Source organism: Oncorhynchus gorbuscha, linkage group LG23 (genome assembly GCF_021184085.1).
Source record: "Oncorhynchus gorbuscha isolate QuinsamMale2020 ecotype Even-year linkage group LG23, OgorEven_v1.0, whole genome shotgun sequence".
NCBI lineage: Eukaryota > Metazoa > Chordata > Actinopteri > Salmoniformes > Salmonidae > Oncorhynchus > Oncorhynchus gorbuscha.
The window spans coordinates 62,252,579-62,274,772 of NC_060195.1; the positions used below are offsets into that span (position 1 = coordinate 62,252,579).

General features: G+C 46.1%; 2 protein-coding genes across 3 annotated transcripts in view; both read right to left on the reverse strand.

The window, feature by feature from the left end:
• The window catches only part of LOC124010710 (fibronectin type III domain-containing protein 3B-like), a 187,474-nt gene extending 172,507 nt beyond the window's left edge, over positions 1–14,967 (reverse strand). Inside the window, 1 exon segment of the mRNA XM_046323359.1 lies at positions 14,862–14,967. The gene's annotated coding sequence lies outside the window, so the exon portion shown is untranslated.
• A 6,192-nt stretch (positions 14,968–21,159) lies between these two features.
• LOC124011192 (serine/threonine-protein phosphatase 2A regulatory subunit B'' subunit alpha-like) overlaps positions 21,160–22,194 on the reverse strand; it is a 30,227-nt gene continuing 29,192 nt past the window's right edge. For both annotated transcript variants that reach the window (XM_046324303.1, XM_046324304.1), the window contains 3 exons: positions 22,062–22,180; positions 21,690–21,796; positions 21,160–21,524 (listed from right to left, as the gene is read on the reverse strand). In XM_046324303.1, coding sequence (XP_046180259.1) covers positions 21,425–21,524; positions 21,690–21,796; positions 22,062–22,180 — 326 coding nt within the window. In that variant the 3' untranslated portion in view covers positions 21,160–21,424. The remainder of the gene's footprint in view (positions 21,525–21,689; positions 21,797–22,061; positions 22,181–22,194) is intronic.

The window sequence follows — 22,194 nt, forward strand, 5'->3', positions numbered from 1 at the left end:
TGGGTGTGTGTGTGTGTGTGTGTGTGTGTGTGTGTGTGTGTGTGTGTGTGTGTGTGTGTGTGTGTGTGTGTGTGTGTGTGTGTGTGTGTGTGTGTGTGTGTGTGTGTGTGTGTGTGTGTGTGTGTGTGTGTGTGTGTGGCTGGGCCGTCAGGACCTCTGCTGTGGGTTTACTGCCTCCTGGCCCCCTGCCCAGCCACACACAGCTACTGCCACGTAGCTGCTAACGCTAAGGCCAGCCCAGGGAGAGAGAGAATTTACAGCTACAGCGCCACTCCGTTCCTGCATCAAAACATTGCAGGAGACTACAGCGTGCAAACACACACAACATACATTAAAAAAACACAAACTACTATCACATTGTCGTATCAACAAACTAGGTATGACCAGGCCCCCAGTGACCGGTCTGGAGCAGGAAGTCACGAGCTCTTCTGGTCGGCTACCACGTAGCAACCTAGCAGTGCCAAAAGTGCCGGTCTGCCCTAGAAAGCCTATATAAATTACGATCGCCAGGACGGCCAAACTCTTTTTTACCCCGACGCCTGCTTTGGCCTCTAAAATGTGTTTATTATGACCAAGTTCAATCCCCACTGTGAATTATTTTAAAAGTTCACTACCAATGTAGATATTTAATTAAGTAGTGATCCATGCTGACTGCTACATCTGTCCTCACACAGGACCACGTGCTGACACCAACCAATCACGGCTCGCGCCCTCATGCACGCTCTTTGCATGTGCACCCAACAGCACTGGGATGACTCTCTCAGGTAGGATGAAAATGACTACATCGACCATGAAGTCGATGAACCTTTGCTAGCTACAACCACTTTCACCATGATCCTTAGAGATGTTTTGGTGCCATTCAGCCCCATTCAACAATAATGACAACCTTCAAATTCAAATAGTTCTGGCTTCATGCGCCATCGGGAGTTTTCCACAGGAATACATGGATGACAGCAGAACTATAACTATCTACTGGTTTTAATGTATACGGGTTCGACCAATCGGATCTCTCCTTCCCAAAATGCCTTGTGTTGATTTTTTGCAGCCACACACCCAGGCCTTTTCCTTTTCATCCCCTTCCTTAACTTATTTTCCTCCTCATCTAGCTCTTCATTCCTCTTCCAATCCCACAGCTCCAGAGCCAGAGGCTCAGCCAGAGCCATATGTAGCCCAAATTGAGGCACTGATCCTGGGGAGAGCTCTATGTGAGCCCCCTATACACCCTGGATCTCAGGAGCTCAGACAGACCTACCCTTACTGAGACCAGGGGTGAATATAAAACACACACAGGCCACAGGCTCATGCACACTCCATCATATGGAAATGCACTTAGTCCAGGTGCACATACACAACACAACACCACACCACAACACCACAACACAGCAGACGGAACCTTGACATGATTTAATTACATTTATTTGTAATGATGTGGGGTCAATGATCATAAGGGGTCTGACAAACAGTTAGGGTCAGGGACTAAGGGTTGGGGTTAGAGGTCAAGGTTAGCATAAGTCTAAGCTAGCTTGCGTTGCCAAGCCCCGCCCTCTTCGATGGCAAACAGAAAAACAAAAAAAATTGCTGTGTTCACATCTCCCACCCTCCTTCCCTCCCCCCTTCCATCCTTGCATCCCTCCCTCCCTCCTCCTTACCCTCCCTCCTCCCCACTCACCTCCAAAACATTATTCTCTCTTTTCTGTCCTCTCTTCCCCTCTCCCTTTTCCTTTCCTCCCCCTTTCCTATCATCAGGGAGTGAAAGAGGAAGGGACAGAGAGAGAAAAGAAGAGGGAGAAAAATGGAAAGAGAGAGGGAGAGAAGGAGAGAGCGGGGATGGGGGGGTTGGGGTGGACTTGTTCCCGCTAAATCATCCCACATGGTTGAGCGTGCTTTGTTTAAGCAAACACTGCTACTTCCTCCTCGTCAGAAGCAAAACACACACACAGACATGCAGACACAGACAGGCAGACACAGACAGGCAGACAGACATAGACACCTTGACCTATGCAATGGCAGCTCACGCCCTCAAATACAGACAACAAACCCCAGCCCCCCCCCAACACACACATACCCAGCCCCTATCCTGGCATAGACATACACGGTACTCCACCACAGCTTCTCTCTTCACTCTAAACCCTGAGGGTTAAAGGGGAAGTTCACCCCAAAACACCTCTGAGCCCTTTATAACACTTGCCTGGCCATTTTTCATCAACCCAGGCCGTTTTAGGTCCAATGTTTACGTATTTCGATTTCTGTATTTTTACATAGAAATGCTACATTTCCCGAAATCACCTAAAATGCATAAAAAAACAATGGGTAATTCTCCTTACATAAGCAGCGATTGATGACTTGACACTGATTTTCCAGATAGAAGTATCTTTGATGTAACAGGTCTAACACAGCAACGACCTACTTGGTGCTGGCGCAAGGTTTTCTATATCGTCTGTCATCCGGTTGATACTCTCCTTCCTGGTTGTAAAGATGGATAATTACAGGAGGCAGGACGAAGGAGCGTCTCACTATTGGTCCTCGAGAAAGGAAGTCAGGACAACAGCTAGTAAACAAAGAGATGTTAGCTAGTAGTAGTAGCAGAGATGTTTCTAACTAACCCGTTGTTGGTAGCAGTATTGGCACAGACGAACGGGGAAACCTGTCTGGCCAAAATGAGGTGCAATACTATAATTCCCCTGTCAGATCAGACAAACAGCACATTTTCACTTCTTTCCTGCCCGTGAAAGCAAAAGAGATTTGTGTCAGGCATGGCTACAGGCCGTCCAACAGTCTGAGTATGGTGTTGATACAGCACCTGTTGTGGTTATCAGTGTGCAGTGATCATTTTGTGGCCACTGACTACAATGGGGACTGTTTGAAACAGTGTTCTGTTCCCACTGTCTTTCCATGGGGGACAAAGCTCCAGCCATTCGAGGTAAGTTAGGATGCTAGCTAGCTAGTTAGGTGGCTAACGCCTGTTGCTAATGTTAGTCACTACAGGTCATTTAGGACCCTATTTGTTTGCCATTCACACGGTTTTTGTTTGGTACTCTAACGGTAATGTCATCCTGTCCTACTGACTGTTTGGTTTTTATGTGGCTTTGTGATGAAATTCCCTTTTCCATAACGTTACTTAAACAATACTGATAACAATTCCCTTTTCAATACCGTTACTCCACACTAGGTAGACAGTAGACTGTACTGTTACTCCACACTAGGTAGACAGTAGACTGTACTGTTACTCCACACTAGGTAGACAGTAGACTGTACTGTTACTCCACACTAGGTAGACAGTAGACTGTACCGTTACTCCACACTAGGTAAACAGTAGACTGTACCGTTACTCCACACTAGGTAGACAGTAGACTGTACCGTTACTCCACACTAGGTAGACAGTAGATGGTACCGTTACTCCACACTAGGTAGACAGTAGACTGTACTGTTACTCCACACTAGGTAGACAGTAGACTGTACCGTTACTCCACACTAGGTAGACAGTAGACTGTACCGTTACTCCACACTAGGTAGACAGTAGACTGTACTATTACTCCACACTAGGTAGACAGTAGACTGTACTGTTACTCCACACTAGGTAGACAGTAGATGGTACCGTTACTCCACACTAGGTAGACAGTAGATGGTACCGTTACTCCACACTAGGTAGACAGTAGATGGTACCGTTACTCCACACTAGGTAGACAGTAGACTGTACCGTTACTCCACACTAGGTAGACAGTAGATTGTACCGTTACTCCACACTAGGTAGACAGTAGATTGTACCGTTACTCCACACTAGGTAGACAGTAGACTGTACCGTTACTCCACACTAGGTAGACAGTAGACTGTACCGTTACTCCACACTAGGTAGACAGTAGACTGTACCGTTACTCCACACTAGGTAGACAGTAGACTGTACTGTTACTCCACACTAGGTAGACAGTAGACTGTACCGTTACTCCACACTAGGTAGACAGTAGACTGTACCGTTACTCCACACTAGGTAGACAGTAGACTGTACTGTTACTCCACACTAGGTAGACAGTAGACTGTACTGTTACTCCACACTAGGTAGACAGTAGATGGTACCGTTACTCCACACTAGGTAGACAGTAGACTGTACCGTTACTCCACACTAGGTAGACAGTAGACTGTACCGTTACTCCACACTAGGTAAACAGTAGACTGTACTGTTACTCCACACACTAGGTAGACAGTAGACTGTACTGTTACTCCACACTAGGTAGACAGTAGACTGTACCGTTACTCCACACTAGGTAGACAGTAGATGGTACCGTTACTCCCACTAGGTAGACAGTAGACTGTACCGTTACTCCACACTAGGTAGACAGTAGACTGCACCGTTACTCCACACTAGGTAGACAGTAGACTGTACCGTTACTCCACACTAGGTAGACAGTAGACTGTACTGTTACTCCACACTAGGTAGACAGTAGATTGTACCGTTACTCCACACTAGGTAGACAGTAGATGGTACCGTTACTCCACACTAGGTAGACAGTAGACTGTACTGTTACTCCACACTTGGTAGACAGTAATTGTCATTTGATGGTATTCGGTCCACTCCTCCTCTCCACCAGCCCTCCCACACTGCAGACGACTCAGGCAATATCCAGGTAAACCCTGTCTCCCCCAGGTGCCCTCTGCTCCAACCTTCTGAATGTGTGTGGGTGGGTGCTGGAACTTCTCTGTGCTTGGCTGATGTCAAGAAGTGTGAGAGGTGGCTAACACTCATGCTACCTGCCTGTCCTGAAGTGTGTCTGTAAAAACCACATAACCGTCTCTCCACCCCTTTCCTAAACTAGGTTTGGTTGTCCCCGTCGTCTGAGCAGCCACCCACCCAGTCTCCTTTCCCTCTGCATTCCCTCCTGTCTCCAGACCCCCATAGCCTCGTCGATGTCCCCGTCGTCTGAGTAGCCACCCACCCAGTCTCCTTTCCCTCTTCATTCCCTCCTGTCTCCAGACCCCCATAGCCTCGTCGATGTCTGCGTATCACCATTCCAGTCCATGCAAGTGGTAGGTTTTGTTAATGGAGGACTTAATAACTGACGATGCTTCACTGGAACAAAACTGTCACACAGACACACACACACACGCACAGGTATCTGACAGAGTACCAGACACCTCTAGATAAAAGCATATATCTGTTTGTATTTGTTTCCCTCAGGTTCAGTCTGAACGCCCATGTGCCCCCCACAAATGAAGCTCTGAAGCAGAACCATTTCCCTAGAAGCTACCGCCAGGGCTTCTACAGACAAGCAGAGTACTTTGTGGAGCAGCCAGACATCCAGCAAGATGCACTACAGTCTAGCAAGAGAGGGGCTGGGGAGGCGTTTGGGGATGTGGCAGAGACAAGCCGAGTTGGATAGAATGATTTGAAGAATATGAACAGCAGAAAGAACATTGCTTTTCACACGTTTTACAATGACCATGGTCTGTTGTCCTCGTTTGTAGAAGGTATCCACACCCAAGACTTAGACATGGGTCCAGGCTTTGGGAGGCCAGGCTGGTCAATGTTTCTCAGGAATTTCTGTATCCTTAACTGCTGCACACAAGTGGCTGTAACAATATTGGTATGTGTTGATCTAGAACAGCCTGCATTAGCTGATTGTGGAGATGGAAACAGGACTTCTCCCACCTGTTACTGTCTCTACACCACTGTCTGTGGTAGCTTGCTTACGAACAGAGCATAACTAATGCTGAGTGACATTAAATGCTGAGTGACAGTAAATAATTTTATAAACTGGGTGGTTCAAGCCCTGAATGCTGATTGGCTGAAAGCCGTGGTATATGAGAACGTATATCACGGTATGACAAAACATTTATTTTTACTGCTCTAATTACGTTGGTAGCCAGTTTATAATAGCAATAAAGCACCTCAGGGGTTTGTGGTATATGGACAATACACCACAGCTAAGGGCTGTATCCAGGCAATCCGCGTTGCATCTCGCATAAGAACAGCCCTTATCCGTGGTATATTGGCCATATAGCACACACCCCCACGTTCCTTATTGCTTAATTATATGTTTTACAATGTCTTTATAGTTTATTATATGACCGAGACGTTCTCCCCTCAGCATCCACTCTAAAGTCATCCCGTAGGAAACCAGGAGAAAATAACGAAATCACAATGTGATATACAACTATCAAAAGAACAAATAAGTCTAGGCCTTTCCAATATCAAATATAACAATGGGCTTAGGGAACATTAGGCCTGTTTATTTCAAAGCCATATTGATGATGGCATAAAATGATTGACAGCTCTCTTGCCTTATAGACTTGAAGACTGTATGGCCAAGTCATTGTTGAAAAGGTGAGGCTGTGTGTGAAACCTGTGGTGGAAGAATTGTCATACTCGAGTAAAAGTAAAGATATCTTAATTGAATTTTACTCAAGGAAAAGTGAGTCACCCAGTAAAATATAACTTGAGTAAAAGTCTAAAAGTATTTGGTTTTATTTACTTTTAAAGTATCAAAAGTAAATGTAATTGCTAAAATATACTTAGGTATCAAAAGTACAAATAGAAATCATTTCAAATCCCTTACATTAAGCAACCCAGATGGCACCATTTTCGTGCACACCTCTCAGACATCATTTACAGACAAAAGCATGTGTGTTTAGTGAGTCCACCAGAGGCAGCGTTTAAAATGTTACAAATACTGTTCACTAACACTATTGACTTTATACTTCTTACAGTGTTTGGTAATATACAATATTGATCATGTAGTCCATATTGTGAAGTACACATCCCATACATTCTATTCACGTGGCACATCCACTCGTTTTAGACACAGTGGACCGAGTTGATCTAACTTCAAGGGGAGACTACAGTAGCTAGTTACAGTTACATTATAGAGTTTAGGCAGGTTACTAGAAAATACAGTTGGGTATCATTAGCTGGCTATTCATTTGCATCGTAGACTTCCAAATCACTTACACTTTCAGAGAGCTTCCCATTTGGGGTGTCAGATGTGGCAAGTGCTTCCAGTTGATCCCGGGCATTCTGAAAAACGTCTCCAGAACCCCAGGGTTGATGTTTACACACACACACACACACACACACACACACACACACACACACACACACACACACACACACACACACACACACACACACACACACACACACACACACACACACACACACACACACACACACACACACACAGGTCCTGTTCTTCTGCATCGTCGGTCGGATGCTCGACCTCCTCCATGATGTGAATCAGACCCGGGGGGGAGAATTAGCTTCTAAACTACATTTAAATACTCAAGCGATGGACCTACAAACTGTCTGGGGGGGGGGGTGGCAAATGGTCAGGCAGGCATTAGAAATGTCCCAGAAGTGTTTCTGGGTGAACTTCCCCTTTAAGGCCCGCACAAACTGGATGATTTTAGCCGTCTTCTGCCACAGTTTTGCCGTCCCGGTAAAATGTGGACGTTGTGGGCTAATTCTTAGGAAACAAATTAGCCTACAACGATGGTCGGACGTCTTCAAAATGATTTCTAGATGTATAATTTCAAGTTTTTTCCGAACATGCTCGGATCAAATACACCGCTGCAGTTGATGTAGTCTGCGTCGGCTGATGGAGCCTCGCAAGCCAACGACAGAATGTGACAACAGAACTGAAGCAAATTGTACAATCTAACCAGGCTGATATCAACATTTTAATTCAGCAACGTCGCACAGTGTGACATTTAGTCATCGTAAAAGACTGAATCTGAGAGAAAGAGAGTTGAGAGAGAGAGAGAGGTCACAGTGGAAAAGTATACACATTCCACTGTGTGGTGGAATATATCCTCAGAATGCCTGCTCTCCCTTAGTGTGGGTGTGTGAGTGGGCATGTATGTGAGACAAAGGAAGGGCAGAGAGTTAATCAGTTAGAATAATATGGAACTAGTCCCAAAGAGTGGAGAGGACATTGCAGTGAAGTGGGAATGGAACTGGCACGCTACACACCTATGTATGGGCTACACATACAAATCCTGAGGCATGATTGTGGAGGAGGAATTTGACCTTGTGACCCCAGGCTGGGGGAGGTGTGTGTGTGTGATGATTTGTGGGGGGTCCTGCTTGGGGGCAAGGAGGGGCAAAGAAAAAGAAAAGGGGAGAGGGGAAAGAGAGAGGAGAGGTGGAAATGACAGAGGTATGTAAGTAGGGGAGGAGGGAGTGTGGCATGGCCTGGTTGATGCTAATGTTTCTGGCCTAACATTACAACGATGTATTGAGTTATTGCAGCAATTTAGCAACAATATATATCTCCTTTTGAAGAAGATTCAACAGTATACTGACACACACAAACACACACATACACTTCCGTGAAACACACACCTGCATAAAACATCCATTAAGAGCAGATGGAACTTTCCATAGCCATGCTAACACGCCTAGCATGCTAATGCAGGCACGAAAATGTGAGTTATGTCACAGATGTGTGTGTGTGTGTGTGTGTGTGTGTGTGTGTGTGTGTGTGTGTGTGTGTGTGTGTGTGTGTGTGTGTGTGTGTGTGTGTGTGTGTGTGTGTGTGTGTGTGTGTGTGTGTGTGTGTGTGTGTGTGTGTGTGTGTGTGTGTGTGTGTGTGTACTAATGTAGGCATGCTCACTCACTAAGACCAACGAGACAAACACACATTTACGTTCCGCCGTTAGCGGCTAGGCTAGGAGAAGCTAATGTTGCTAGCCATGAGTGACATATTAATAACATAGCTACGCTAGGGAAAGCTAACACTGTCAGCAATGACAATCACTACAATAATGCAGGAGGATGTTAGCTACAATGCTAGAAGCTAACACTGCTAGCTAGTCCCAATGTCTACAGTGCCAGCCATAGGATACAGTAGAGTTCTCTTCATGGTCTGAGAGAGACATAGAGCCCTGCATCCCCAAGGAGGACACAGGGGACAAGAGAAAGAGGGAGGAAAGGAGAGGGGGAGAGGGAGGGTTTGAAAGGGGGGGTTGAAAGACTTCTTTTATCTCTGTCTAAATCAACTGTCAACAATGCAGGAAATCACCAAGAGGAGAAAAGGAGAGATGGGAGGGGAAATAGGGGGGAAAAGAGGGAGGAGGAGAGAGTTGGGGAAGTGGAGGAGGAGGGAGGTGAAAAGAGAGAGGGAGAAATAGAAAGAAAAGGAGAAAGAGAAAGAGGAGGGTAAATATTACAGGTCTGTGCCAAGTAAACATAAGGCGCTGGGATACTTCAACAACGATCCAGCCTTCAGAGAGAGAGTGTGTGTGTGTGTGTGTGTGTGTGTGTGTGTGTGTGTGTGTGTGTGTGTGTGTGTGTGTGTGTGTGTGTGTGTGTGTGTGTGTGTGTGTGTGTGTGTGTGTGTGTGTGTGTGTGTGTGTGTGTGTGTGTGTGTGTGTGTGTGTGTGTGTGTGTGTGTGTGTGTAGGAAGTGAAAGAGATAAAGAGAAGGCCTCTGTCTGTGAATCAGATGGAACCTTTGTGACTGCTCTGTTGCTCGGCCAAGGGGGACAAAATAGGGAGGAGAACCACTCAGTACAGTAGCAGGCAGTGGAGATAAACTTCTGGCTAATACACACACAAGGCTGGGACATCGTTGGCTATCAGCTTTGTCTGGGGTTCTGAGAATGTCAAGACAATTATCCTTCAGCACACACACTGAACCTACCACAGTCTCCCTGAACACACACACACACACTCCTGACACAAAGTCGTCTGGGCGGTATACCGTATTTTACTATATATCGGTATTTATGCACGGACCAGTTTGTGTTTTTGCTTTACCTTCTATGACGGTATTTGAATGTTGGGTTTGTTAAATGTGATACGCCGTGTGTAACGTCCATTTTTATATATCCTCTGCTCTCATCCTTCTAGACCTATCGGCTGCCTTCGATACTGTGAACCATCAGATCCTCCTCTCCACCCTCTCCGAGTTGGGCATCTCCGGCGCGGCCCACGCTTGGATTGCGTCCTACCTGACAGGTCGCTCCTACCAGGTGGCGTGGCGAGAATCTGTCTCCTCACCACGCGCTCTCACCACTGGTGTCCCCCAGGGCTCTGTTCTAGGCCCTCTCCTATTCTCGCTATACACCAAGTCACTTGGCTCTGTCATAACCTCACATGGTCTCTCCTATCATTGCTATGCAGACGACACACAATTAATCTTCTCCTTTCCCCCTTCTGATGACCAGGTGGCGAATCGCATCTCTGCATGTCTGGCAGACATATCAGTGTGGATGACGGATCACCACCTCAAGCTGAACCTCGGCAAGACGGAGCTGCTCTTCCTCCCGGGGAAGGACTGCCCGTTCCATGATCTCGCCATCACGGTTGACAACTCCATTGTGTCCTCCTCCCAGAGCGCTAAGAACCTTGGCGTGATCCTGGACAACAAACTGTCGTTCTCAACTAACATCAAGGCGGTGGCCCGTTCCTGTAGGTTCATGCTCTACAACATCCGCAGAGTACGACCCTGCCTCACACAGGAAGCGGCGCAGGTCCTAATCCAGGCACTTGTCATCTCCCGTCTGGATTACTGCAACTCGCTGTTGGCTGGGCTCCCTGCCTGTGCCATTAAACCCCTACAACTCATCCAGAACGCCGCAGCCCGTCTAGTGTTCAACCTTCCCAAGTTCTCTCACGTCACCCCGCTCCTCCGCTCTCTCCACTGGCTTCCAGTTGAAGCTCGCATCCGCTACAAGACCATGGTGCTTGCCTACGGAGCTGTGAGGGGAACGGCACCTCAGTACCTCCAGGCTCTGATCAGGCCCTACACCCAAATAAGGGCACTGCGTTCATCCACCTCTGGCCTGCTCGCCTCCCTACCACTGAGGAAGTACAGTTCCCGCTCAGCTCAGTCAAAACTGTTCGCTGCTCTGGCTCCCCAATGGTGGAACAAACTCCCTCACGACGCCAGGACAGCGGAGTCAATCACCACCTTCCGGAGACACCTGAAACTCCACCTCTTTAAGGAATACCTAGGATAGGATAAAGTAATCCTTCTCACCCCCCCCCCTTAAAATATTTAGATGCACTATTGTAAAGTGGTTGTTCCACTGGATGTCATAAGGTGAATGCACCAATTTGTAAGTCGCTCTGGATAAGAGCGTCTGCTAAATGACTTAAATGTAAATGTAAATGTATAGTTTACGCCTCAACTTGAGTCATCCCTCTCCTCTCTCTCTCTCTCTCTCCACACAGACCTAGTCCCACCCCGTCACTCAAGGACCGCATTTGTTGTTGCTTGACCCCGAGACACTTTCGTTCAGTCTGCATGCAGCACATGCAACAATGTTGATGACAACAATGTTTCCAATTTGATCTTAATATAAATCCACAAGTGTTCTATAATTACAATATCAGTTTGTGTTTCTTACATCTGCAAACAGCTAGTAAGTATTTTCTTAGCAAGTTAAGGTAAATCGTGTTAGACACTAATGCTAATCTCTAGTTAGCCGGCTAACTAGCTAATAAAAGTACTGAGTCAGATACCAGTGCTGGTGGAGCCTGATACCAGCCTGATACCAGTGCTGGTGGAGGCCTAAATCAGCATGTTGTTTGTGCAACAGTATCTTCTAAATCAATGAGGAATAGGGGAAGCATTAATATGTTGGCTATATGAATAAAGATGTAATGTAGCCAAATATTATAGGGTCCCCTTGGAAACACTGATCATCACTTTGGTTCCTACCCTGTCACAATAACTTGTCCATGGCATTTTCATTTGTTGTCATGTCAAACAACACTGTATTCAAAGTGCCCACTATTATATAATAACTATCGAATTAGAGTAAACATTATATTTCCATGGTTCATCAGCTGCTTGCTGTGTTTGTGTGTGTGTGTGTAAAATTAATTTAAGATTTGGTGAAAAATGTGTCATTCTTCCACAGAATAAATACATCCAAGTCAGACTTGGACCCTGTTCATTCTGTTTCAGGAAGTACCCATACGTTGCATCTCTAGGTTCCAGACCTTTCTGAGGACCTCTCTCTCCTGTCCATTCCAGATGCTAACCACATGACCTCAGTGGAAAAGAATGCTTCTCCCAGCGTGACCAATGAGAAGTCTCAGCCACAGGAAGCTGCTGCCAGCTGACCAGACCAGACCGCCCACACGGTCCTATGGTGGCCTGCAAGGCTCGGACAGAGACCCCCCCCCCCACACACACACACACCTGTAGCAGATTTTAGGAACGAAAACCCCTACCCAGCCATGCTAGTGCCAAAGCACCTCCAGGACAGTCACCTTCTAGTTGTGATGGCAATAGGAAAGGTACAGTTTTGTTATTGTTACTGATGTTATTCTAGTCTGGATTCCTATAATGTTACTGATGTTATTCTAGTCTGGATTCCTATAATGTTACTGTTGTTATTGCTATGTTATTGTAATGATGCTCCTGATAAGCAACACCTCATGGGAGGTTTAGACTGCAGCTGAAATCTGCACAGACACACACACACGCACACGCACGCACACACACGCACACGCACACGCACACACACACACACACACACACACACACACACACACACACACACACACACACACACACACACACACACACACACACGCGCGCGCCGATAGAACAGTTGATACAACACCTGACAACCATATGCCAATACCTCAACGCAAAAGTGAAATAATTAAATCATTATAATTATATAGCTGACAAAGGCAGGCTACATATTAGGATATTATGGGTCACAAACACAGGAGTTCTTCCAAAGATGTAAAACTCTTCAGAACTTCATCTAGAAGTGTAGAAGTCAGATTCCAATGCAAATCCAGGACACTGATTTTTCCCCAGAAAGAGTCTGAGATATTCCAGGATAAAAGCACACTCACAGCACACAGAAGGCCACATCAGCCTTACAGCAAAGGAATGTCATCTGACGTCATCTATTTGGGATCGGATTTCTCATATTTTCTGTGCGATGGTGTGTGTGTGTGTGTTTGTTACTTATGTTATTCTTCTCCAATTTACCCTCTAGATCCAGCATTTGCAACTCAACGAAATGGCAGTATTATCAGAATGACATAACGTTATACCGGCTATATAACGGTGACACAACACCCTAGGGATAATGACAAGCATATCCCATAATAGCCTAAAATTAAGTTAGCTTGTAGCCTACTTAAAACTAAGTTTCCTTTCAACTAAGGGGATCAACTCATCGGCGAAAAATGAAAAACTTTAAATAATAAAGTAAATAATAAAGTGAAGCATCGATTGCCGTTTGGAAACAAAATCATTAAGCACATGAAGTAACTGTATTGGACTTCCACGTCTGCAGAGAGACAGGGGGGTGAGAGAGGGGGAGAGAGAGAGAGAGAAAGAGAGAGACAGAGAGGGGGAGAGAGAGAGAGAGACAGAGATGGGGGAAAGAGAGAGGGGGAGTGGGGGGGGAGAGAGGGAGAGGGGGAGAGAGATAGAGAGAGAGACAGAGAGGGGGAGAGAGAGAGGGAGAGAGATACAGAGAGGGGGTGGAGAGAGGGGGGGGGGAGGGGGAGAGGGGGTGGAGAGAGGGGGAGAGAGAGGGGGGAGAGAGGGGGGTGAGAGAGGGGGAGAGAGGGAGAGAGAGACAGAGAGAGAGAGAGAGAGAGAGGGAGACAGAGAGAGAGCGAGAGAGAGCGAGAGAGCGAGAGAGAGACAGAGAGGGGAGAGAGAGACAGAGAGAGGGGGGGAGAGAGAGAGAGACAGAGAGAGGGAGACAGAGAGAGAGAGACAGAGAGAGAGGGGGAGAGAGGGGAGAGAGAGAGGGGGAGAGAGAGAGAGGGAGACAGAGACAGAGAGCGAGAGAGGGGGGGAGAGCTGTTAAAACACTGTATATATGTAATATGACATTTGTAATGTCTTTATTGTTTTGAAACTTCTGTATGTGTAATGTTTACTGTTCATTTTTTATTGTTTTTCACTTTATATATTACCTTTATATATTACCTTTATATATTACCTTTATATATTACCTTTATATATTACCTTTATATATTACCTTTATATATTACCTTTATATATTACCTTTATATATTATCTACCTCACTTGCTTTGACATGTTTCCCATGCCAATAAAAGCCCTTGAATTGAGAGAGAGAGAGAGAGCAGACAGGCAGGCTTACTGGAATGCCAGGCTATGCTGGAGTTGAGAACTCTCTCCTCTTCAGACACAGTATCCTCTCTTCAATCCGCTACAAACTACACAGTCTAGGAAAAGTGCGTTGTGATCGTATGCAATAACAATTCACCATCGGTAATATCATTCATGCAATAAAGAGCTACATTGTGTCCCACCATTTCACTATTTCATAACCCCTGCCAAATCGTCACATCAGCATCTTGCAATCCAATTGTTTTTCATTCTTGAAGTAAAACAGACATACTTCGCTTTGATCAAATAAAACTGTGTTTTTAAACAGACAGCTGGGCCTGTATATTGTTATGTAAAGAACAGAGGAGAAAGAAAGAGAAACGGAGAGAGAAAGAAGAGACAGTTTTAGCCAGTTGCGCACTCACTTCTTCAATGTCAGTCTCTGCGAAGACGAAAAAACATGATTTCGCAAAACAGCAGAAATGTCCCAAAGCGCAAACAAAATCATCCAAACGATATCACATTCCCATATAACTTCGATATAAAAACCAACACTTTATAATGGCCACGTTTTTTAAAACTTTCCACGCAGTTTCGGACACGAAGTTAAAAAAAAAAAATCCCCAAAAGTTTTCCCTTTTCCTCTCCTCTCGCCAGCTCACCGAGACAGTCTGCCGGCGTCACAGCTCCATAAGCACTCACACAATCCCCCAAAACTTCTTAACTCCCAGTTTAATACGATGTACTATTATAATAAGTCGTTTTAACACGTAACAGAACAACATAAAAGTGTAGAATAGAACTCACCTCACTGCAATAAAATAATCTTGAAACAGACGATCGCTGCTGTGAGTTATTTTTTCCTCCAGGGCTGGTTGTTGGATCCCCCTGCCTAGACTCTGCCCGCGCAGCGCGCTCTCTGGGACAATCCAAGCTGTCAATCAAACCCTGCGGCGGCACATGGAGGCTAAGCCCGCCCATTTCTACCGTAATACCTTCTATACCACGAATAGCCACTTCTACTGTAGTATGATGCTGTGCGTATCTGAGAGTAAGGGCCGAGATTCAACCCGTTGTGCTGCAGATCCACTGTTCAGCGCGATTGAAATCTAAATCTCAGGCCCTCGGATATGGCATTCACGGTAAAACGCAGCATATATCGGCTCAATCGGAAATAGTCTTTTCATTTCAATCATTGTTGAACAGACCGAGAGCTAGACTTACTTCTGGGGGCAGAAGTTAAATTGAGCTCTCGGCCTGATTCAACAATGCAGCGTTTTACCATGAATGCAGTATCCGAACATTGCCTTTACATTTCAATCGCGCTAAAACAGTGGATCCCTACTCTTAGATACACACAGCGCCGTACTACAGTAGAAGTGAGTGTGCGTGGTATAGAAGTTCTTAAGGATGTCGTTTTCCAGGGAGTAGTGCTCTGGCCTCTGCACCACCTGATCCATGGATCGAGCCCCATTCAGCTCAATCTCTCTCTCTCTCGAAATCAACCTGTCAAATTAGTGGCAGAGGTGAGACGGGCTTTGTAGGAGCATACCTGTTGGCATGTGGGGCTCGTCTTAATGCAGGGCAGGAGCAAAAGCCTGCAGCGGTCTTCCAGGGAGATGATTATGTAACAGGCCCAATGTGGGTAATCCTGCAGGAGGTTTGGCCAGGGGTTTAGAAATAAAGAGGACATGAAACCTTTGTGTTACATAGAACGTCTGTTGTACTGCACATGACTCATCTATTGTACGGATGATGAATGTGTTATTGTACACCTGCCCAGGGACTCTGCATGGGGTCCAACATGACCTGTTTGTTATCTGGTACAATGCATCAGATTCAGCCTCTGAGTTTATGTTTTCATTATGCATGGTCTCAAATGGACATAACTATACAACTATATTGTTTGTAGCCCTGTGCCACAACTCGACAGAAGAACATTATACATCACAGTTTTGAACGTGAGCTGCAGAATCAGCCTTGGCAATTTATGTTAGAAAACATTCCAATGCAAGTCATTAGTGAAAATAAAAATGTCTGAGAAATCAATCCTGTTCATTTATCTCCAGTAGCCTATTTAGTCTCTGTAAACCTACATACCTGGTGCTCACCCTCAGGCAGTTCGAAGAGTTACAAAGATCAAAATGCCATTCATACTATTTAGACTATTTGGGGTAGATAAAATGAAATAGACACTTTGACATTGGACAAAGGTCACTGCTTGCATTAAATAAATATTGTCGCATTCCTCTCACGCTCCGCCGGTTGCAGTGCGGACAGAATTCGGGTTTATCTTGGGGGGTGTTTGCATGTTTGTTTGCCACTCTCCCTCTCCCTCACCCCCTCTCCCTCCCTCACCCCCTCTCTCTCGCTCTAATCATGTACCCCCTGTCCCTGTAACTCTTTGATGGGTGGAAAGCATTGACATATGACATCGTAGAAGACATATTAAGAGCTGTGTGTGCAGAGATACCCCCTCCTATCGATCTGCCGCTGGAACTGTGGGAGTTCAAAGGAGTCATCCGTACCCTGACAAGAGCAGACAAGTCCTCTCTCTCTTTCTTCCTCTCTGTCAGAGCAGCTGGTCAGGACATCACACCCTGACGCCTGAACTATTTCTAGTGTGTACGTGTGCGTACTTGTGTGTACGTGTGTACCCGTGTGTGTACGCGTGTGTGTGCTTGTGTGTGTACGTGTGTACCCGTGTGTGTACGCGTGTGTGTGATTGTGTGTGTACCCGTGTGTGTACGCGTGCGTGTGCTTGTGTGTGTACGTGTGCGGATGTATGTTTGTATGTGAGTGGGACATCTGCTTATGAATGGGACCACTTGTAGTGAATCAGGTAGTCTTCCAGTATGACAGAAGTGAACACTGTTGTGAACTGGGTGTCTTTTGGGATCGATCTGAGAGTGGTCTGTAGTATGTCCACATTCAGAGTGTGTTTCTAGCACTAAATCTGGAGTGGCACACTAATCCATATAGGATTGGCCTAAAGCAGTGCACTAATACATAGAAGGGCATTACAGACACACATTCAATCTGTTCTAGTATGTCTAGATCTGTCCAGGCCACATTGCTCTTCATTCCATTAGTTCCTGCCCAGAGTTCTAGCCTCATGTAGCCATGCCGCCCCCACATATTAGATAATGGGAAATCGCCTGTTTGTGTGTGTGTGTGTGTGTGTGTGTGTGTGTGTGTGTGTGTGTGTGTGTGTGTGTGTGTGTGTGTGTGTGTGTGTGTGTGTGTGTGTGTGTGTGTGTGTGTGTGTGTGTGTGTGTGTGTGTGTGTGTGTGTGTGTGTGTGTGTGTGTGTGTGTGTGTGTGTGTGTGTCAGGTCCATATTTGAGAAGAGGCATTAGTTTCACAGTTGTGTTCCTGAATTGCCAAGCAGGCTTATCTCATCTTCCTCTCTTCTCCACCTCCCTAACTTCATTTGGGTAAATGTTAGTGTCACAGTGGAGTCTGTTCCAAAGCATATATTCTGCTGTGTGTGTGTGTGTGTGTGTGTGTGTGTGTGTGTGTGTGTGTGTGTGTGTGTGTGTGTGTGTGTGTGTGTGTGTGTGTGTGTGTGTGTGTGTGTGTGTGTGTGTGTGTGTGTGTGTGTGTGTGTGTGTGTTCATCAAAGGGACAACGGAACCCTATTATGACATCAAGGTCGATGACATCACTGCGGACTGGGTGTTGGTTGGCGGTCTGGAATGTGTCTGACTAAGGGGGAGGGGCTTTAAAGTCAAGGCTGGGATCTCATTGGCTATCGGCTTCGTCTGGGGTTCTGTAAATTTCAAGACAATCATCATTCAACACACACACATGCACAGACACGTGGGAGAGGAGAAACATAACATTACTGTGTAGTTACTACTGTGAGCCACAGGGGTGAACCACAGGGGACTAAAGAGGCCATCCTACTGATGCTTACTCAAAGTATTAACTAGGTACTATGAGTAAGCATGCTCCATACTATTTAGAACACACTGTTTAGTCAAATCTATCTATAGAAAATTGCACAGAAAATAAATAAACATGATAATGTTTGTTTTCGACGCACTTTTGTGTTGCACAATCGCGTTGTACTCCGCCATTCATTTCTTCTCCACAACCTTAAATCGTCTTTATTTCAATTCAGTTTTAAAAGAAAACAAAGGAAAGAAACAAGGAAAGATAGAAAGAAGGAAGCCATGCGAACACAAGAACATCTACTGAAGCCTCATCAACCTGGAAGTAAAACATCAGATAAGAGAAGAAAAAAAAAATCGAAGTAAAAGTTGTTGAAAACAGACATACATTTCAAAGTAAAAGTCCTCATTGCGGCAGAAGTGTCTCCGGTCGGAGGCAGTTCCATCATGGCTTCTCACCCTGCCCCCTGCACCTAGTACAGAGCAGATGTGTGTGTGTGTTCCCAGGGCAGTCAGCAAAATAAGCAGATTGTTTGCATAGCGTCAGACACAGCAGTGTCTTATAAACGTGTGTGTGTGTGTGTCTCTACAGCAGCACGAGTCTCTCTAAAGGGAGGAGCTACCAGTGTGCTCAATCCAGTCACAGCAAGATGCTCCTTATTACCCAATCAGATTATCAAACTGATTGATAGGTGATTGACAGTCGATTGTCTGGTGGGTGTGACCCTCTATGACCTCCGACCAATCATCACTGTGCATTTGGGTCACACGCCACATAACTGAACCCCGTCGAGCCACACAGCAACACAAAGCATCAGATACATCATCTGTACACAATGGCAACACTATGTAGAGTTAAATACACATTTACAATGGATATATAGGGACAGATTGTCGCTCTTAAAGAAACACACACACCCACAAATACACGCACACACACACACACGTCATGCTATTTGAACATCCCCTTTGGTGACACATGAAAACGCCTATTAGCTTTACAGCTCTGTTCCACGTGTCGACAGTGCGCCTTGTGGCTGGCAAGTGTGTGTGTGTGTCACTTCTGCATATGTCCATTTTGTTTTTTACAGTAACATCTCTACCAGAGAGATAGTTAGTTCGTTACAGCTAAGTCTATGTACACTGGGGTTGATTTGTGACGCAGCCTCTGCTATGAGAGAACTCCTTTGAAAAGTATACGGACGGAATATACAGTACATGCGTTTTATCTTAAATAGAATTAAACATTCGACTAATTCTAAATGAATCAAACACACAATGGCCCGCCTGATCAAACTACTTAACAGTAACATTCTGAAATAGAACACTGAAAATGAGGTTTATAAACGGAGACGCTGACAGCCGTGTTCCAACAGCTCCCTTTTCCAAACGTCACTGAGTCTCTAAGAGCAGCCAGCAGTATAACTAGCGACCACACGATGGCGGTGTTTTGCACAGAGCTGTGTGTATGTACAGTGTGTGTGTGTGTGTGTTAATTGACACATTTGAAAACAACTTGATTGATTAGCTGATTGTCTCGTAGTTGATTGTCAGTGAAAAGTCTCCATATGGCAGTAATTATACACATAATACAGGAAGTATCTCCACATCAGGATTTGTGCTTTCTTACTTCTACATAATAAACATGTTAAGACACATTATTGCACCAAACACAGTCTTTGGGATGACACAAAAACACACACACACACACACACACATGCATACACAACACACACACAAACTCCAATGAAGATAAAAGAGTGGAAAACACGTTTTCTCTCCTACAGAGGGCTGAGAGGACAGTTGCCAGAAAGCTCTCCCGTTCTGTCCATCCTCTCTCTTGTTCTGTCCATCATCTCTCTCCTTATGTCCATCCTCTCTCTCCTTCTGTCCATCCTCTCTCTCGTTCTGTCCATCCTCTCTCTCGTTCAGTCCATCCTCTCTCTCCTTCTGTCCATCCTCTCTCTCGTTCTGTCCATCCTCTCTCTCATTCAGTCCATCCTCTCTCTCGTTCAGTCCATCCTCTCTCTCCTTCTGTCCATCCTCTCTCTCGTTCAGTCCATCCTCTCTCTCCTTCTGTCCATCCTCTCTCTCGTTCAGTCCATCCTCTCTCTCCTTCTGTCCATCCTCTCTCTCATTCAGTCCATCCTCTCTCGTTCTGTCCATCCCTCTCTCTCCTTCTGTCCATCCTCTCTCTCGTTCAGTCCATCCTCTCTCTCCTTCTGTCCATCCTCTCTCTCGTTCAGTCCATCCTCTCTCTCCTTCTGTCCATCCTCTCTCTCGTTCTGTCCATCCTCTCTCTCATTCAGTCCATCCTCTCTCTCGTTCAGTCCATCCTCTCTCTCGTTCAGTCCATCCTCTCTCTCGTTCTGTCCATCCTCTCTCTCCTTCAGTCCATCCTCTCTCTCGTTCTGTCCATCCTCTCTCTCGTTCTGTCCATCCTCTCTCTCGTTCAATCCATCCTCTCTCTCGTTCAGTCCATCCTCTCTCTCGTTCTGTCCATCATCTCTCTCGTTCTGTCCATCCTCTCTCTCGTTCAGTCCATCCTCTCTCTCGTTCAGTCCATCTCCTCTCGTTCAGTCCATCCTCTCTCTCCTTCTGTCCATCCTCTCTTTGTTCAATCCATCCTCTCTCTCGTTCAGTCCATCCCTCTCTCGTTCTGTCCATCCTCTCTCTCGTTCAGTCCCCTCTCTCTCCTTCTGTCCATCCTCTCTCTCCTTCTGTCCATCCTCTCTCTCCTTCTGTCCATCCTCTCTCTCCTTCTGTCCATCCTCTCTCTCTTTCTGTCCATCCTCTCTCTCCTTCTGTCCATCCTCTCTCTCCTTCTGTCCATCCTCTCTCTCCTTCTGTCCATCCTCTCTCTCGTTCAGTCCATCCTCTCTCTCCTTCTGTCCATCCTCTCTCTCCTTCTGTCCATCCTCTCTCTCCTTCTGTCCATCCTCTCTCTCCTTCTGTCCATCCTCTCTCTCCTTCTGTCCATCCTCTCTCTCCTTCTGTCCATCCCTCTCTCCTTCTGTCCATCCTCTCTCTCCTTCTGTCCATCCTCTCTCTCCTTCTGTCCATCCTCTCTCTCGTTCAGTCCATCCTCTCTCTCCTTCTGTCCATCCTCTCTCTCGTTCAGTCCATCCTCTCTCTCCTTCTGTCCATCCTCTCTCTCCTTCTGTCCATCCTCTCTCTCCTTCTGTCCATCCTCTCTCTCCTTCTGTCCATCCTATCTCTCCTTATGTCCATCCTCTCTCTCATTCTGTCCATCCTCTCTCTCCTTCTCTCCATCCTCTCTCTCGTTTAGTCCATCCCTCTGTCTTCTCACCATTTCTTCTGTCCCTGTCTGTGTATGAAAGGAGAAGCTGAGAGAGTTTGGAGTCCTCCATCGCTTTAGCTTTTTACCAATTTCTCCCCGTCCATCCCTCTTCCTCTCTCCCCTGTCTCCTGTATATCCAAGGAGAAGGGAGCGGTATTCCAGGCTTTGGGAATTTCATGCTGACAGATCTGATATGAGCAGCTTATCCATCTTATTCCCAACCATCTCTCCTTGAACAGGAAGCTCCGCCTCCTCATAGTCATCATCAAACGTCCTGGGGAGACAACACAGTATGAGAGTGTGTGTGTGTGTGTGTGTGTGTGTGTGTGTGTGTGTGTGTGTGTGTGTGTGTGTGTGTGTGTGTGTGTGTGTGTGTGTGTGTGTGTGTGTGTGTGTGTGTGTGTGTGTGTGTGTGTGTGTGTGTGTGTGTGTGTCTTACCCCTCATGCAGCTGTTCATTAGCTGTCTCCTCCGCCACCAGGATCTCATACTCCTCTGAAGCGTATTTATCCCAGTCTGAAGGCTCTGGACACTCATTGTCTATGTCCTACAAAACACACACACACGTTAGTACACACACACCCTCACTGTCTATGTCCTGCAACACACACACACGTCGGTACACACACACACACGTTAGTACACACACACCCTCACTCTCTATGTTCTACAACACACACACACACACACACACACACACACACACACACACACACACACACACACACACACACACACACACACACACACACACACACACACACACACACACACACACACACACACACACACACACACACACACGGTCCTACCTTCTGCAAAGCGAAGGGGTCTCTCTGCTCGTGGTCCAGGTATTTCTCCAGGTTGAAGAACGTGTCGAAGAATATATGAGCCATCCTACACCTCTTCAGATCAGACAGGGTTATCTTACCTAAACACACACAC